The 15,542-nt window shown below is 40.5% G+C and overlaps 2 protein-coding genes across 10 annotated transcripts in view; one reads left to right on the top strand and one right to left on the bottom strand.

Annotated features, from left to right (window-relative positions):
• Positions 1 to 7,813, bottom strand: part of ERCC8 (ERCC excision repair 8, CSA ubiquitin ligase complex subunit) — a 39,128-nt gene extending 31,315 nt beyond the window's left edge. For 4 of the 8 annotated variants that reach the window (XR_002828537.1, XM_006081425.3, XM_023751659.1 and 1 more), the window contains exons 1-2: positions 7,552 to 7,813; positions 4,767 to 4,862 (exon numbers count right to left, since the gene is read on the bottom strand). Coding sequence is in view for 4 of the 8 variants with exons in the window: in XM_006081425.3 (XP_006081487.2) it covers positions 4,767 to 4,862; positions 7,552 to 7,730 (275 nt within the window). In the remaining 4 variants the exon portion in view is untranslated. Of the gene's footprint in view, positions 1 to 4,766; positions 4,866 to 7,551 lie in introns of those variants that run through there. The other 4 variants (XM_023751651.1, XM_023751668.1, XM_023751677.1 and 1 more) reach the window with 2 other exon arrangements.
• A 10-nt stretch (positions 7,814 to 7,823) lies between these two features.
• Positions 7,824 to 15,542, top strand: part of NDUFAF2 (NADH:ubiquinone oxidoreductase complex assembly factor 2) — a 102,509-nt gene continuing 94,790 nt past the window's right edge. Inside the window, exon 1 of one of the 2 annotated variants that reach the window (XM_006081424.3) lies at positions 7,824 to 7,988. In XM_006081424.3, coding sequence (XP_006081486.1) covers positions 7,862 to 7,988 — 127 coding nt within the window. In that variant the 5' untranslated portion in view covers positions 7,824 to 7,861. The remainder of the gene's footprint in view (positions 7,989 to 15,542) is intronic. The other variant, XM_023751689.1, reaches the window with a different exon arrangement.

Here is a 15,542-nt window from a genome sequence, read left to right as displayed (position 1 = left end):
CGCTGCGTTCGCCGCCATGAGCCCGGATTCTGGCTGAGCGGCACTCCCCCTGTGGGAGCGCACTGACCACCAGGGGGCAGCTCCTGCATTAAGTGTCTGCCCCCTGGTGGTTAGTGCGCATCATAGCGACCAGTCGTTCCGTCATTCAGTCGATTTGCATATTCAGGTTTTATTATATAGGATTTCTCCTTCTTTCCAACTTCACCTAAGGCATTATATCTTGTATTTATTTGCTTGTGTTCCCTATGCTTTACTCTTCAATTCTGAAACATTTTTCTTTTATTCCTAATTTTTTCTTGAATCTGATCATCTCATTTCTGAGTTTTTCTAATTACAACTTATGTTATTCTTTCATATACTGTATCTTTTAAAAATGACTTTTAGTTTTGAAATATTAGGTTAAAGTTCTCATTACTTTATTAGCATATCTTTCTGGCACAACTGTGTGGTCTATTGGTATATAACATTTACTTACTCTCTTTGTTCTTATAATAATTTTGTATGTAATTTGACTTTAATCTGTTCTTTTCTCATTTTTACATAATATTTTCTCAAACTTTTAGAAGGGAGACTTGGTTTAGAATATTTCTATTTTCTACTTCTAGAGCATTTTCTTCTTTTTTTGTAAGATGCTCAAAATATGACAGCTCACTTTCAGAGATTTCCTGGTTTGTTACCTCTCCCACATTTATCTTGGCCATCTTTTTCCTTTGTTCTAGTGTCCCTATATTACTTAATTTGGATTCTATTCCAGTAGTTTTCCTCAGTATAGGGTTCTGTCCTACAGGGGATCTGCAGTTGATTAGCTAAAGAGATATAAGGCCGAGACGCTCCAGCTCCACAGGTCTTACTGTGAACCCCTTGAACAATCAGAATATGCCATCCTCTCCCACTTTCAGCTGCTGTAGTTAAACTGGCTTGCTGAGTTTTCAACTGACTGCTGGTTATGTTAGAGCTATCAGGTCTATCTGATGCCCCGATGCTTTTAATTGCCTTCCCTGGTATACATGCTGATACCACACAGATCTTGCAGTTACATGTATCAGTTTACTCCCACTCATTCACACCTTGGTTTGTGAGGATACTTCTTTGCTATTTAAAGTACTTGTCCATAGACAGCTTGTGCCAGAAATGAACACACTTTCTTCACTGAGAAAGTCTTGCTACAAAAAAAATCTCAGCTCATCTAATCTGTGTGCTTAGTGACATAGTAGATTTACATTCTGGTACAAGCTCCTTATCTTGTGATGAACCAGTTACAAAGGGTTCATAAAATAGCAGCATGTTTTAAGTAGCACCAATTTACAGACTTGTTTTAAGAAAAATTCAATACCAATTTGTAGAACAATTAGGTTAATTTAAAAGCAGTTCTTCAAAATTCTTTGATCAAAGAGTTCTAAAGTCCAACTGATGGTGGGCAATAGATTTTTTTTTTATTCGTTAGCTTCATTACATTTGTAGTTTTTACTCTATGTCTATACAGAAATGTTTATAAAGTTTAACATCTACAACTTTTAGTTTGGTTGATAAAGTGTTGCAGCTTATTTGGATACAGATGTGAGTTACATGTGTTCCACAACCAATTTCAAAAACCTTTATGCTTTATATTTGAGCTTTGTGAAATGCACTTTTTTTAATCACAGCACTACATGTATTATAACAACAAAAACAAATGTTTTTAAAGTTGAATTCTTAAATTGAATTTAAATGGTATTTACAATAATGCCAAATGTTTCATCTTTGCTAGAATGACTTCCAAAAGCTTGATTCCAGTAATTGGATGAAAAAACTGAACCATTATTGGAATTGACTGTACTTGAACTACATGATGTTACGGACATTATTTAACAGTAAGATTATTATTATGTAATAGAGTAAACCCAGTAAAAGATACAGCTTTATGTTTTTATATGGAAAAGGTAACCTGGTATTAAAGAGGAATAAAAGTAATTATAAGAATTGAGAAGGTATAAAAGTCGAGATTTACAGAATGATATGCAAATGTACTCTATGCAGTTGCACCTATTAAAATGTTATTTTTAGGCTGATGTCTTAAAATAACTCCTAGCTTTGGAAATAAATACTTCTTTACCAGATTTGTGTATCCTGGTTTTCATTCCAATTTTCAGTGAATTCACTACAGCTCTCATGGTGGTTGGTAAATATTAACAAGTATTTAGGGCAAGTTTCATGTACATTGATTTTCTTAAGAAAAAGGATATCAGCATTTAATTTTCCATTAATATACAATTTGCTTTTTATTTCTCTCTTTGCTACCAAAAGGGTTTGATGTAAAATACAAGTCTTAGCAAACAATGAAATAGTTGTAGATTTTTACCACACAATGAAGGGGGAAACCATTGCAGTGAGAATCCTGACTTTTCTTTATATGCTCTGCAAAAAGACTCCTCAGCTTATATTTCTCATACATATTTCATGCACATATAATCTAGAATTTGCCACATTTCTCAATGAATCTGTCAACTGGTAGCCTACTGGCTTCATGTATTTCACAGATGAAACAACGGATCATTAACCCACATGGCTGGCTGGAGAATCTGCACTAAATATTCTTCCACCAGAATCCAGGACCAAAAGAAATTAGCTGTTCATATTTGCATTATTTTATAAGCAAATGCCCCACAGCTGCCCTTGAATGGGAGGTGTTATGTTAAGCCTTGAAAAGGTCAGAAAAAAAAAGTTATCACTGGTCATCTTTTAGATTTAACAATGTGTTAAAGTGAGGATTTGTTTACTCTTCATGCTTCTCATATACTACCATGTGAGGCCAGGACAGAAGCTGGAAATGAAAAATAAAATTCTATCAAACCTTCCTTGGCTTATGTTAATGTTAATAATAGTAATAATACTTCATTATATATATGCTACACATAAGACATGATAAACTTTTCTTTAGTTACTTCTACACTTGTTATAATTAACTAGAGGCCTAGTGCATGAGTTCGTGCACCAGTAGGGTCTCTCAGCCTGGCCTGCGGGATCAGGTCGAAACTGGCTCTCTAACATCCCCCGAGGGTCCCAGATGGCAAGAGGGCTCAGGCCAGGCCAAGGGACCCCACTGGTGCATGATCAGGGTCGGGGAGGGACGCGGGAAGTTGGCCAGCCGGGGAGGGACCGCAGGAGGGCTTCAGGTTGTGTCCGGCCCATCTCGCTCAGTCCCAATCGGCTGGACCCCAGCAGCAAGCTAACCTACCATAGAGTCTGCCCCCTGGTGGTCAGTGCACATCATAGTGACTAGTCGACCGGTCAACTGTCTGCCCCCTGGTGGTCAGTGCACGTCATAGCGAGCGGTTGAGCGGCCTTAGCATATCATTAGCATATTACGCTTTCATTGGTTGAACGGACGACCGGACACTTAGCATATTAGGCTTTTATTATATAGGATAGACTACATGAAGGGTTTTGAACTTTCCTGAAGTCATGTGGGGGTCAAGATGAATTTTAAGTGGGGTAATGACATGTTCTGATTTGCATTTTTCCAAGCACTTCAGCTGTGTGTGGGAAATGGACCAAACGGTATAAAAGTATAGGTGATAATGCTTTGGATTAGTAGGAGTAATGCAACCAGTAATATGCCAGGTCCCATGCTAATCACCCTATATAATAAAAGCTTAATGTGCTAAGTGTCCGGTTGGCCATTCAACCAAAGTGTAATATGCTAATGATATGCTAAGGCTGCTCAACAACTCGCTATGACATGCACTGACCACCAGGGGGCAGACTCTCTGACCCATAGGTTAGCTTGCTGCTGGGGTCCGGCTGATCGGGTCTGAGCGAGACAGGCTGGACACGCCGGGGAGCCCTCCCGCAGTCCCTTCCTGGCTGGCCAATCTCCTGCATCCCTCCCCAGGCCCGATCGTGCACCAGTGGGGTCCCTCGGCCTGGCCTGCACCCTCTTGCAATCTAGGACCCCTCGGGGGATGTCGAGGCTGGTTTCAGCCCAACGGCGGAATGACCGGTTGCTATGATGCGCACTGACCACCAGAGAGCAGACACTCAATGCAGGAGTTGCCCCCTGGTGGTCAGTGTGCTCCTACAGAGGGAGCGCCGCTCAGCTCACGGCCGGCAAGTGCAGCAGTGGTGGCGGGAGCCTCTCCTGCCTCCACAGCAGCGCTATGGATGTTGGACATCCTCCAAGGGCTCCCAGACTGCGAGAGGGCACAGGCCGGACTGAGGGTCCACCCCCTAGAGGGCACGAATTTCGTGCACTGAGCTTCTAGTGTTATATATATAATCTCAATGAATCTTCACGATAAACTTGTTGGTATTATTGTTCCCATTGTATAGCTAAGGCTACTAAGAATTAGAAAAGTTAGATAAATTGCTCATGGTCACTCAGCTGATAAGTGGTCACACAGCTAATAAGTGGTAAAACCAAATAAAAGTCTGGTTTGCTTAAAACTTAATGTTTTAAAATATACTTTTACTTTTTAATATCCCCCCCCCATCAGTCTCCTTGAGAGTAGCAACTACAGTTACATATCCCAGCACTTAAACGCTTTCTTTTTTTTTTTTTTAAACGCTTTCTGAATTAAAAATGAATATATTTATATTAAAGTAGTTTGGAAATGTCTACCTGGAAAAATTTTGTAGGTATGAAGCTCTGTATTTATTTAAAATTAGTAATACCAGATTAAAATTCTAAAACTTAGAATTTTTACTAATTATTTATGAACCTTTACATAATTAATCAGAAAGCAAGATTTTACTGTTTCTCACTTAGAAAGAAAAATGTTTAAACTTACTATCTCCCTTCAACAGGTTCAATGTCCAGGCTGTTAACTCCATTGCTGTGGATCCTTTCAACATCTCTGTCTTTGTTTAACTCCAGTCCCAAAACCCTTTAAAAAATATATAAAAATTAAACAAGGGGGGGAAAAGATAAAATTAAACAATAAGAAAATAATTCAAACATAAAAAATGTCCTTAATCTTACTAAGATTACATATAGTACAAAAATCACAAGTAGGCCCTGGCCAGGTGGCTCAGTTGGTTGGAGCATCATCCCACATGCCCAAAAGGTTACAGGTTCACTCTGATCAGGGCACATACCTAGGTTGTGGGTTTGATCTAGTGTTTCTCACATCCATATTTCTTTCTCTCTCCCTGCTTTCCTATTTCTCCAAAATCAATAAAGACATATCCTTGGGGGGTAGGGGAGACTTAAAAAATGCAAGTAATGCTTAAGTCTCTTTCTACCAGACATCCAAAAATTTTTATGGATTTTTAAAGACCTTACACAAATTTTTATAATACTAACAATTATATGTAAAGAATTTTTCCTGAAGTACTATCTTAAACTTAATATATATAGGTTTCAAATGTAGGTTTCTATGTTACAAGATCTGTATATTATACCATGTGCTCACTACCCAAGGTCAAATCTACTGTCACCATATATTAGGACCCCCTTAGCCCCTAACCCCTTCCCTCTGGCAACCACCACACTCCTGTTTGTGTTCATGAGTTTCAGTTTTATATCCCACATATGAGTGAAATCATATGGTTCTTAGCTTTTTCTGACTGACTTATTTCACTTAGCATAATGTTCTCAAGGTCTATCCACGTTGTTACAAATGGTGCTATTTCATCCTTCCTTATGCCTGAGTAGTAGTCCATTGTGTATATGTGGCACATCTTCTTTATCCAGTCCTTTAAACTTAATTTAAAGAGTGTATTTTATTAAATTTTTATTCAGATATTTAGAGACATATTTTCATGAAAATTTAAATTGATGAATTCAGCTGAGGACACCTAGTGGACAAAAGCTTAAATTACAGTATGTTAAATAAATTCCCATGAGTATTTCTTATGCCTTAAGTATAAATATGAGTATGTTTAACTCAACAATTAGGCACACTGAAATAAAGCCAATTAAATATTTATAAATAAAATTAATAAGTACTCTCATAAATTAAGATGAATGAAATTTCTGATATTCCATAACTGTAAACCATCATTATTCTGGTCAGGCTATTAAGATTAAATGAGTTAATACATAAAAAGTGCTCATTACAATGCTTAGATATAGTAAGTGCCTAGTGAATGTTAACTATTAAAATTTGTCTCAATCTCTTGCATGTTAAAAATAATTTACATTAATTTAACCAGAATGATTTCTAAATTCATTATTGATGAATATGATGCTAATTTATATGAAATGTTTACCCCACCAAATTAATCAGTTTTTTTAAAACAATGCAGTGCTAGAAAAGTTTCAAACTGATATTTTTATGGCAGTACTGATAATTTAAAGCATTTTGGATATCATTTTAGCAGTACCAAGTTGATTTAAAGATATACATGGCCCTTTGTCTTCTGGAAGACAGTTTAGCCATAGGTTCACTTGCTACTTCTCTGACTTTGCCCAATAACAGTTAATATTAAAAACCTGCTATTTAATGACACTGTAATCAGTGGTAATAATAAGTGTAGTGGTAATCCTAACTGGCAGATTTCCTGGATAGTAGGTTACATTATTAAATGCTTTTCCTGAATTTTAAACTAAGATATAAGTAATTTGCCCAAGGTCATTCATCTAATAATTAGCTGAACTGCATCTGAACTCTGACTTTTTTTCCCTCCAGATCACCATGCTGTCCTGACATTTCTGAACTTCCACCAGAAAATAGTTGCTTCCGTTGAAATTCCATTTCTTCTTAAAATATTTTTCCATTTGATGATTATTCAAATTATGACAGTAATATGTGTTTCTTGTAACAAGTAAAATATCAAACAAACATGTGCCAAGGTAATCAATCATTCCTGCCTTGAGTTCTCTTCTAACAATGAGAAACATGGCTTTCATTATCATTAATGTGTTTATTTATCTGGTCAGTCCCCCTGTATATAACTAATCTCCCATCATCGCTACCATCCCCTTCGCCAACAAGGATGCTACTCGGGAGGCTTGGGCTTTGATTTCTGCTCCCCGAACACCCGTATCGCCTTGAGCTTGTGAGTTCCCACGCTTAGACCACCTCCTCGGGCTCTGAAATATCACTCTGGGCCAACCTCATTCCTGTTTGGAAGCCTACCTCTGCCCAACCTAAAGACTTTAGGACTGAATTGTTTAGGAACTATGAGAGGTTAAAATGAAGGGAAAGTGGGAGGGTAATAAGATAGGGAAACAGTGGTGAGGTGTGTGTGGAAGGTGTGCAAAAAAAAAAAAAGAGTTAATATAGCAAGTCTGAAACTGCTATCCTTTGAAAGGCTTGCTTGCAAGATTGGCCCTTGCCTAGTTTCTGGGATGGGAATGGTTCACTGGATGAGAACGGTTCGCTGTGCCTAAACTATTTGGAGCAAACAATATGCTTTATGTTGAATACCTGCTTTCCTTCTGGGAGGCTGGCATTTTTATACATTCTAGCTACATGCGTGGACATACACGGAATTTTGGTACAGGCGACAAAAGAAGAGTAAAGCCGAGTTTGGTAAGTGATAAGGCCAGAAAGTGTGAGGCAAGGGTAACACAGCTATTGGTCCAATTTTTAACTGGCCTATTAGAAAAAAAAGTAATGTTTTCTATACCTTCGTGTGGACTCCGCTCTTCGTAGGTGAAGAGGGTCGTCCAATCCGGCTTGTCGCGCCGACAAAAACCCTAGCATCCCGGTCTCCTGCGCAAGTAGGAACCCTGGACGCGGCCATGACAGGGCTCGGGGGCGGGGCTCTAACAACGGAGCCTCCCATTGGTAGAGCCAAGAAGCCATCTGACGAATGGTGAGCGCCGTTACTGGGAGGGCGTGCGGCAAGTGGGAGTTCTCGGGCTGGTGGGCGGGGCGTTCTTGTTACTGTCGCGGCGGATCCGGCTGCAGCTCACGCTGGGGTCCCGGGGGCCGACATGGGTTGGTCTCAGGATTTGTTCCGCACCATGTGGAGAGCGCTGTCCAAGGAAGTGAAGGAGCTAGTGGGCACAGACCAGTTCGGGAACAAATACTACTATATCCCGGCGTACAAGAACTGGAGAGGTGAGATGACAGCGAGGGCAACGGCGGCGCGATCAGGAACTGGGGGAAAAGTAAGGGCGCCTCGTAAACTAATGCAACGTGCGACACTGTGTTGTCACCTGAGGGGACAGTCCGAGTTCGTTCGCCCCGCCACCCGTTCACCTTGGTGGTTTTCACTGATCGCTTTCGTGCCGCGGCCCGGCCCGGTGTGTGCCCGCCGTCCGTGCGCCGCAGCCCTTGGTCCGCGCGTCCGGCCGGACCCCCGCGAGCTCGGCGCACCCCCGTCTCTCCCCGCGCTGCCGCCTCGCGGGCATCTGACGCCCCAGTGTTGGTCCTTGCCTTTGGGCGACGTAGACGGGGCAAGTCCACGGAGGTCTTTAGCCAAGGTGCTCCGAGCGGCAGAAAAGGGGCCTTTCCTCCTCCGGTGCCCCGCTGGGACCGGCCGGAGCGGAGTAATGGAAGGGGGAGTATCTTAAGCGCCTCTGCTCGCGTCTGTCTGCGCGTTGACCTTTCTTGCAGTAGCTCGGGACTGTCTCCATGCGTCACCTTCCTTACAACCCAAACCCAGCAGACCCATGTCAGTGCACACTGACCGAGTGGAAAAGAGGGCCCCGCAAGGCTCCACGTTACCTTTCCTGCCAGTTTTCACCCCAAGGCCCCTTTCCAGAAGAGCTCACTTTACAGTACGTGGCTCTAAATCGTGAGGTTTCTGTATAGAAGTCGTGCGAAGTACTTAGTGAAATGTGAGGAATTAGGGGCGTGCCTGTGCGCTGAAATCCCATCACCTAGCGGTAGTCGTAGCCTCTTCTGTGGGGTTCCCACACCGCGATGCCAAAGATCTTAGGCTTTGGGGTCAAAAAGGCTTGGTTTAGAATTTCAGCTTTGGCATCTAAGAGTTGAGGGATCGTGGAGTATTTGTCCTCCACGAGTCTCAGCCTCTTCACTTCAAAGTTAGAGATGATAATAATGACCATTATATTGAGAAGCAGTAAGACTTCCCCCAAATTGTGTTCCATTCATTTCTCATAACTCTTGACAAAGGGAATTGCTTTTTCCTTCCTCATACAGCACATAGAAAGCGCATTCTGTGATTTACCACTCAAAATGTTTTGCCTAGCCTTTTTCTGTAACTTAGTTTAATATTTTAGATGTTTCCCTGATGAGCTGCTAGCAGCTAGACTCTTTCAGCGCAAGGAATAGCTCTTTAAAAAAAAAAAAGTCCACGGAGAAGCTTGCGTAGTGAATTCTATGGCAGATTTTAAGCAGAGAGAACGATATTTCTTTTCTATAAGTTATCAGTAACGTTTAAAAATACGCAAAACATCAGATTGACTTGTAATTGAAGTATAATTTACATTAAGTAAATTTTATACTTTTTGGTGTACAGTTTTATGATTCTTGAAAAATGCTTGGAGTCATGTAAATATCATTGCCACAATCAAAATACAGAACAGTTCCTTCACCCACCGCCCACCCTCCACTTCTCACCACACCCGGCAAATTCCCTCCTACCCCTTAGTGCTTCATTCCCTCACCCCACACCCAGACCTTGGTAACCATTGATCTGTTTTATGTCCCTGTGGTTTTGTCTTTTCTAGAATATCATTTAAATGGAATTATATGGGTGTAGTCTTTTGAATCTAGTTTATTTCACATAGCACAATGCAGTTGACTTTCATCTTGTGTCAGTTCCTTTTATTGCTAAATAGTAATTCTACTCTTACTTTTCCTAATACTGAGCTAAAGCTGATGTTCCCAAAATGAAATTGGTTAGCTGGAAAGTCAGAGATAGCAGTGGATAGAAGGTAACAGTGATGCCTGCTATTTATTTATTTTACATTTTATTTTTTATCCTCACCTGAGAACATGTTTCCTTGGTTGTCCTATAATGGTCTTATTTATTGATTGATTTGTTTTCTTATTTTTGCAGTTTGTATAAATTGAGCTCCTTTACATTTTGATTGCTGATATGTTTTTAAGCCTCTTGTAATTTATGGGTTCTCTCTTTATGTTGATTCCCCCCTCCCTGCCCAACACACAAACCTCTACTTTTTTAATTAGTGGATGTTGGAAAAAAGCTACTTCTTTATTTTTTTAAAAGGTATTTTAAATATATTTTTATTGATTTCAGAGAGGAAGGGAGAGAGAGATAGAAACATCAAAGATGAGAGAGAATCATGGATTGGCTGCCTCCTGCACGCCCCCTACTGGGGATCGAGCCAGCAACCCAGGCATGTGCCCTGGACCGGAATCGAACTCGGGACCCTTAGTCCCCAGGTTGATGCTCTATCCACTGAGCCAAACCGGCTAGGGCAAAAACTTTTTTTTTTTTTTTAAATTGTATTGATTGATTTTAGAGAGGAAAGAAGAGAGTGAAACATCAGATTTATGTTTCACTTATTTATGCATTCATTGGTTGATTCTTATATATGCCCTGACTGGGGATCTCCAGTCTTGGTATATCAGGGATGATGCTCTAACCAACTGAGGTACCAGAACAGGATGCTACTTGTTTTTTAAAAAATAATGGCATTAACCCATTCATATTTGTTGTAATAAGTGGTAAACTTAGTGTTACTTTAGTAATCTTGATTTTTATGTTTTTTGTTAATTATGTTCTCTTATTCTTGACTACCCTCCTTAGATGTGTTTTACAGCACAGCCTCCATTTTACTTGAAATTGGCTATTTTTATCAAGTGAGGTCTGAGTGAATGCTACAGCCTGTGTCTTCCTACAGGGCTCTGATAGAATTTCTCTGGGAGAACTGTACTCAGTATTTAGGATGCCTTCACTTTCAGCCTCTGCAAATAGGAATCTTAAGTGTCAGTATCAAGTCAGAGTTGTAGTAGCCTTTGAGAAAGGGGGATGGAACTCACTGGGATACTTAGCACATGCTATTGTTAAGAGTCTTTTGTTTTTCTTTTAACCTTATTTTGTGACATCTTACAAGCAGTTCATATTAGTGATAGCTAGAACTCCCTGTGGGGGCACTGGTGGCATTTCCAAATTCCTTTGACTTGACTCTTACCACTTATTTGCCCTTGCTCTCAGTCCTGCTCCTCTAAGCGTAGGATTTTCTCAGTACTTCTTTTTGAGAAACCCATATAGATTCTTTCCAGTGTAGCCTGTATGTCTGTGCTGATTCACAGGCCAGTGAGCACTGCTGAGTTTGCCTTCCATCTCATCCTGTATCATTTATTGTTTTTCTCATGTGACAAATATTTATTCAGCACTGCTTTATGCAAAATATATTCATTCTATGTATCTTAGATTTATTGGCCTTAGTTTCTGACATATTAGTACCTTTATCTGTTTCACAGTTTAGCTATATACCCCCTCATATAGTACTAGAGGCCCGGTACATGGATTCATGCACTGTGGGGGCTGTGGCCTGCAGGGATCGGCCTGCTGTGGGAGCGCTGCTCATCCCAGTCAGCCACATGGTGCTCCCACTGTGGGAGCGCACTGACCACCAGGGGGCAGCTCCTGCGTTGAGTGTCTGCTCTCTGGTGGTCAGTGTGCATCATAGCGGCTGGTCGACCAGTCGTTCTGGTTGTTCCACAATTTGGTCGCTGGGCTTTTATATATATAGATAGATTCTTTAGTAAACTCAATAAGATTTGGGAAGCTAAATAACATAAACATGAATCAGTGGCTATTTTAGACTGAAGTTTGCATATTTAATTTGAAACAAATTAGAAATATATTTTCTTCTCCATTTTGTTCTCAACATAGCCTCCAATCTTTTTAGTAATGCTTACATTAATGAAAGATAGCATACATTCAGTGTGAACTCTGATTATTTCATGTATCTACAACAACCATATAACTAGGTATTATTATCCTCATCTTAAACACGGGTGATTGTTTCGTTCTGAATACTTAAATGAGAGTCATGTATACATACCTGAGTACAGAGTAGGTACTCAAAAAACAGCTGTTAAATGAATTGAGATATTTATGGACCCAGAATTATAAAAATAAAAACAAAAATATTTTTAAAACCACAGGAAATGATAAAGTTGTTTTAGAAAATCTTAAAGCAAGTGATTAAGATAAATAGATAAATATTTTAATCTAGAGGCCCGGTGCAAAAAAATTTGTGCACTGGGGGGGGGGCCCTCAGCCCGCCTGTGCCCTCTCGCAGTCTGGGACCCCCCGGGGGATGACCACCTGCTGGCTTAGGCCTGCTCCCCGGGGGATTGGGCCTAAGCTGGCAATCAGACATCCCTCTGGCAGCCCAGCAGCCATCGGGGGATGTCCACTTGCCAGCGGGAGCAGGCCTAAGCTGCAGTCGGACATCCTTAGCGCTGCTGAGGAGGTAGGAGAGGCTCCCACCACCACCGCTGTACTGGCAGCCATCAGCCTGGCTTGTGGCTGAGCAGAGCTCCCCCATGTGGGAGCGCACTGACCACCAGAGGGCAGCTCCTGCATTGAGCGTCTGGCCCCTGTAGGTCAGTGTGTGTCATAGTGACCAGTCATTCCCAGTCTTTCTGCTGTTAGGGTCAGTTTGCATATTACCCTTTTACTATATAGGATAGAGGCCTGGTGCACGGGTGGGGGCCGGCTGGTTTGCCCTGAAGGGTGTCCCAAATCAGGGTGGGGGTCCCGCTTGGGTGCCTGGCCAGCCTGGGTGAGGGGCTAATGGCTGTTTGCAGCTGGTCACACCCCCTTCAGGGTGGGGGTCCCCACTGGGGTGCCTGGCCAGTCTGGGTGAGGCGTTGAGGGCCGTTTTCAGGCTGTCCTGCGACTGAAGCTCCCAGCCTCTCCTTTTTTTCTTTTTTCTTTTTTAATTCTGGGTTTTATTTACCTTCTATAATTAAAACTCTGTTGCCTTCACTGGCGCTCCCAGCTCTGAGGCTGCGGCTGGCTGAAAGCAGGTATCTGGGGTTTGTTTGGCTTCTATAATTGAAACAATGTTGCTTTCGGAGCTCAGAGTCGGGCTGCGGCAGGCGGGGAACCTTGGCTCCCTCCATCACTGGAGCAAGCAAACCTCCTGCTCGCTTCAGCTGCGTGGCTGCTGGCTGCCATCTTTGTTGGCAGTTAATCTGCATATCTCGCTGATTAGCCAATGGGAAGCATAGCGGAGGTATGGTTAATTACCCTTTTTGTCTTTTATTAGATAAGATTCTCACCTGAGGATATGATTTTATTGATTTTTTTAGAGAGAGAGGATGGGGGAGAGAGAGAAACATCAATGTGAGAAAGAAACATTGATCGGTTGCCTCCTGTATGTGTCCGGAATAGGAATGGAACACACAGCCTTGGTATGTGTCCTGACCAGGAATTGAATCCACAACCTTTTGGTGTACAGGACTACACTCCAACCAGTTGAGCCACCTGGCCAGGGCAAGGTATATTTTTATTTATGATAAATAGGCCAAATTATTCTTCAGAGACTAAAAGACTCTCATGTCTTTTCCATAACTTTTCTAGTGTGGTTCCTATTTGGACTTAGCTTAGTCAGTGACCTTCTAAGTTTAGTTTTATTGCTAGCATCAAACTTCTGTTAAGATACCCAATCTAGTTTTTTTTTCCTTTTAGGATGAACATATCATCTGATAATTCAAAACGTGCATCATCCACTGTTACATGTACTTATTTAGCTGTTTTTGATGATGTCACCTCAACCTATTTGTATTTAGTATTTAAATATACTAAAATCTTTAATAATTTAATATTCAATTAAGACATAGTTATTAAGGCCCTAGCTGGTATGGCTCAGTGGATAGAGCATTGGCCGCAGACTGAAGGGTCCCTGGTTAGATACCTCAGTTGCAGGTTTGATCCCTGGCCCTGGTCCAGGGGTGTGTGGGAAGCAACCAATCAATGTGCCTCTCTCACATGGATGTTTCTCTCCCTCTCCCTTCCACTCTCCCTAAAAATCAATGGGAAAATATCCTTGGGTGAGGTTAAGCAAAGAAACAAAAACAAAAAAAGACATAGTTATTAAGAATTAGACAAATTAAATGGTCAAAATTATTAAGAAGGTGTGTCTTGTTTCAGTGGGTAATTGGAAGATCCTGATACAGCTCAATTGAATGTGATAATCTTAACATTTAGGAAATAATGAAGATATTTTCGTTTTTCCAGCAGGTGGCAGAATTGTTTTAAAAAATGAAGGTTGTCAGATTATTAAATATTTTCTTCAAGCTGATTTCAGAGAGGAATCTTTTTTCTAAAATAATTGGATATATATATATATATATATATATATATATATATATATATATATATATATCCTCCAAATAAACCCTGCATTATTGCTTTATTACCTGCTAACTTTTAAGACAAGAATTTTAAAATGACACTATGAATTATTCCTAGTCAGTAATGCACAATGATGTAAGTGGCAATTGTATTTTAAAGAATTGACAAAAAAATTTAAAAATCATGCATATAATTTTACCAACAGTAAGTAATATACTGTCTTGAGCTTTTAGTGAACATATAATTATCACTATGGACATCATCAAATTGATAGATTATCCTAAAAGATCTTATTATTTTAGCTAAAACATGCCTTCTATTCAGGGGTATCTAAAAAAAGTTGAACTTTCTTTAAAATTTTTTGGAATATAAAATAATAATTATAAACTTTTAAAAAATATTTTTTGTATTGATTTCAGAGAGGAAGGGAAAGGAAAAGAGAGATAGAAACATTAATGATGAAAGAGAAACATCGACGGCTACCTCTTATACATCCCACACTGGGGATTGAGCCCACAACCCCGGCATGTGCCCTGACCAAGAATTGAACTGTGACCTCCTGGTTCATAGGTTGATGCTCAATCACTGAACCACACAGGCTGGGTTAAACTTTTTAAATAGGTTGTGTCAGGGTTATCAGAAGGTTGTACTTTTTTCTGATCTTTATTTTAAAATTTCATTTCTTAATAGTGTTTCCTCTGAGACTATTTCAGTTGCTTATTAAATTCCCTTAATTTGTGTGTGTATGCACGCATGTACTTCAACATTGTATTTTGGTGAAGGATAAATACCAACAAATCCCTGGAGTTTTTGATTGCACTCCTATCTCACACTAGTAGTAGAACCACATCTGTGTCATACCTTCATCCAAGAGAAAAACAGAAGGAGGAAATGTGTTCACAGTCAAGCATGCCAGTCCTTTATACTAGCTTTAAAATGAATTTAAGGAATCTTAATCTTGAATTCTGCCTTTCCCTGCCAAGGAAATATCAGACTTTTAGAGAAGAAATGTAAACTATTAATGAATGGGTGACTAAGCTACGTTATATCTATTTCTAAGTGAGGCTGAAAATATTTCATGTAAGAGAAAATTGGTACTTGTCCTCTTTTGCTTTGAGGATTTCATAATTACTTTACATTGAGAATAGTAATATTAATAACAACAAGAATCCTATATAATAAAAGAGAAACATGCAAATTTACCGTCCCTCTGCTATGCTCAAGCCACGCCCACAAGCCACGCCCACAAGCCAATCAGGAGTGAGTATGCAAATTAACCCAACTAAGATGGCCACGGAGCTGGAGCAAGCAGGAGGTTTGGGTTGCCCTCGGCGATGGAGGAAGCCAAGCTTCCCACCTGCCCT

The sequence above is a fragment of the Myotis lucifugus genome, unplaced genomic scaffold (genome assembly GCF_000147115.1).
Source record: "Myotis lucifugus unplaced genomic scaffold, Myoluc2.0 scaffold_0, whole genome shotgun sequence".
NCBI classification, from domain to species: Eukaryota; Metazoa; Chordata; class Mammalia; order Chiroptera; family Vespertilionidae; genus Myotis; species Myotis lucifugus.
This window is presented reverse-complemented; position numbering and strand designations above follow the sequence as displayed.